The sequence below is a fragment of the Penaeus japonicus genome, unplaced genomic scaffold (genome assembly GCF_977035675.1).
Source record: "Penaeus japonicus unplaced genomic scaffold, GWHDUDI00000001_assembly GWHDUDI00000009, whole genome shotgun sequence".
NCBI classification, from domain to species: Eukaryota; Metazoa; Arthropoda; class Malacostraca; order Decapoda; family Penaeidae; genus Penaeus; species Penaeus japonicus.
In genome coordinates, this window is record NW_028234411.1 from 45,257,966 (window position 1) to 45,260,465 (window position 2,500).

Here is a 2,500-nt window from a genome sequence, read left to right on the forward strand (position 1 = left end):
ATTTTTATTAGTGTTATTCAATCAGTCATAGAAAAGTAATGATTCTGATTCTCTATATCTGCTAACCCTCATATGATACATGATGTAAGGTCAGATCCAAATATTGTGTTTTATCACCGATTAAGAAAAGTTACATCTTCTGTCATCAGTCAGAGAAGGACAACTTGGTAACTTCATATGATGTTCAGCTGGGAAGTGTGAAGTCTGAGTGGTCACATGCATTAGAGCGAACAAAAGAATTGTACAAGGGAATGATGGAGAGGATGAAGGATGAACACAGTGAAGCTCTGCAGAGGATTACTGATCTTAAGGAACTGGAACTGAAAGCAGCTGTCTCTGCCTCAGGACATGTAAGGTATGAACTCTGGCTAATATATATGTAATTGATAATACAATAACTTAAAAAAATATTATTCATTTTAGAATGATTTTATTCTATTTAAGCATTCATAATCTCTTTAAAAACTAAAAGAGGCACTGCCATTAATGCAGTAGGTAGCAGTAGCAGGAATTGGAATTTATTAATCTAATCATGACTGTTACGGTATGAGCTCTACTATGATTGGTAACATCACCATTATCATCATCTTTTTTAGTGCAGTATTTGTTTACATATGCACACACGCACACACGCATGCATGCACGCGCGCACGTACACATATTACTTGGTTTCTTCCCTGCTGATTTCTGTAATTTTTTGTTGACTCATTTTCATCTATTCAGAGCTGGCTCATCTGATTATCATTACTGAAACTTAATGTAGTGGCAGGAATGGGTTTAATATTAGGCATAACAATTATAACATACTTGGTGTTAGGGAATATGTCTTTTGCTTTTGCTTGTATGGATACTTGAATTTCGTGTGATATATAAATGCCAGACAATGACATCATGTTTTTTTTTCCAGATGGTATATAAAAGAAAATGATCCAATGGCAAACAAAAATAAACAAACAGATATCTAAGAATACTATGCAGTATGTAGTTATGTACAGATAAATTGATTAATATTCAGAATCGCTGTAAAAATGGCTGATAAAAATCTGTGAAAAAGGCTTCAATGTTCACAAATGTTGACTGACAAATGATGACAAAGAAAACTTCTCTTTCCACTTTAATCATCAACTTTTCATTATTTTATTTTGAGTGATAAATGTACACCAGATATCCATGGAATCTACATAATCCTTAGAAATTTTGAAAGTTAAAGAATCAGTCACCCATTATAGTCAGCCAAACATGTTTCCATAGTCATTTGCCCACAAAATTATTAAGAAACCATAAATATAATCTGAACATCAATTTCTTCCATTTTAAACTTTAAGTTTCTGGCTTTCTCTGGGTGCTGATAATATACTTGGTGTAATCCTCTAAACACATTGAGATAAAAAAAGCACTGGCTGCTACATATTGTGACTATACTTCTCCTACCCCTCTACAGAGGGCAGAACCCACATAGGGAAATTTAGAATTATTGCTCACCATTATAGCAACATGGGCTTGTATATTCACACTCCAGAGGGTCAAATCCAAGTTTAGCTATGGGGCTTCTGGCAATCCATAATGCTCACAACAACGATCACTTTGCTCAGTGCCATGCACATTAATAGCCCAATCTTAATATATGTATAATCACTTGGCACCTCTTGATTTTAATGCAGAATGCATTAATAATTCACACCCAATGGCATCACCATACCACCTGGGTGAGAGGGTGGTTCTGGCTTCTTCTCTGTGAAACTGCAGAATCCCCAGGATAACCTGAAACCTCCACTTTATGTTGTAATAATGCTTTGCTCTCTTGTTTCCAGGCTTTTCCCTGTCAAGCTACACTAGTTGGTCTGTGATTTCATCTCCTTGGATGCCAGTGTTTCTAGGAACTCAGTTAAAAATAACACATCTACCCTTACTAAGAATTTTCTGGTGTAAAACGAGAATAGTGGTCAGTAGGTAAACATTATCATTAGGCATACCCTACTGCAAGCTGTCCATAGTTGCTCTCGAGTTAATCTCACCGTCTCTACCTTCTGTCAAAGTGGGGAGTGTTAGGCCTTTTTTTCATCTAGCTTCATGACCAAAATCTCGATCACGGTCTGTTCTTATGGTCATGGCGTTCAAGCCCTTGGCTAGAAGTGCTTCCTTGGGCTGAAAGTATCTTGTCCTGGATATGGGACAACCAGGAGCAGCTGCTAGCAAGTCAAAGGGAATCTGATTTACCCTAGCAAGAAACTGAGCTGACATTAGATTAACCCATTGCCAACGGGTTAATCTAATGGTCATCAAGGTGGTAGGTCTACGACACTAGTTGCACTGGCTAAAAATTAGAGGGACAGGGAAAGGGTTTTCTCTGCCCTCCGGGTGGCATAGACTAGCCCAAACAATATTTTCCCATAAATACATCATAAAATGCAAGTTTAGGCTGACTTTGGAACCCTGTAGCTCTAGAGCTAGCACTGTTACAACCATAATACTTCATGACTGTGTGTGCGCTTCAACTGTG

The 2,500-nt window shown here is 37.4% G+C and overlaps 1 protein-coding gene across 1 annotated transcript in view; it reads left to right on the forward strand.

The window, feature by feature from the left end:
• LOC122245816 (uncharacterized) overlaps nt 1-2,500 on the forward strand; it is an 85,226-nt gene that overhangs the window by 51,055 nt on the left and 31,671 nt on the right. The window contains exon 10 of the mRNA XM_086540288.1: nt 150-355. Coding sequence (XP_086396414.1) covers nt 150-355 — 206 coding nt within the window. The remainder of the gene's footprint in view (nt 1-149; nt 356-2,500) is intronic.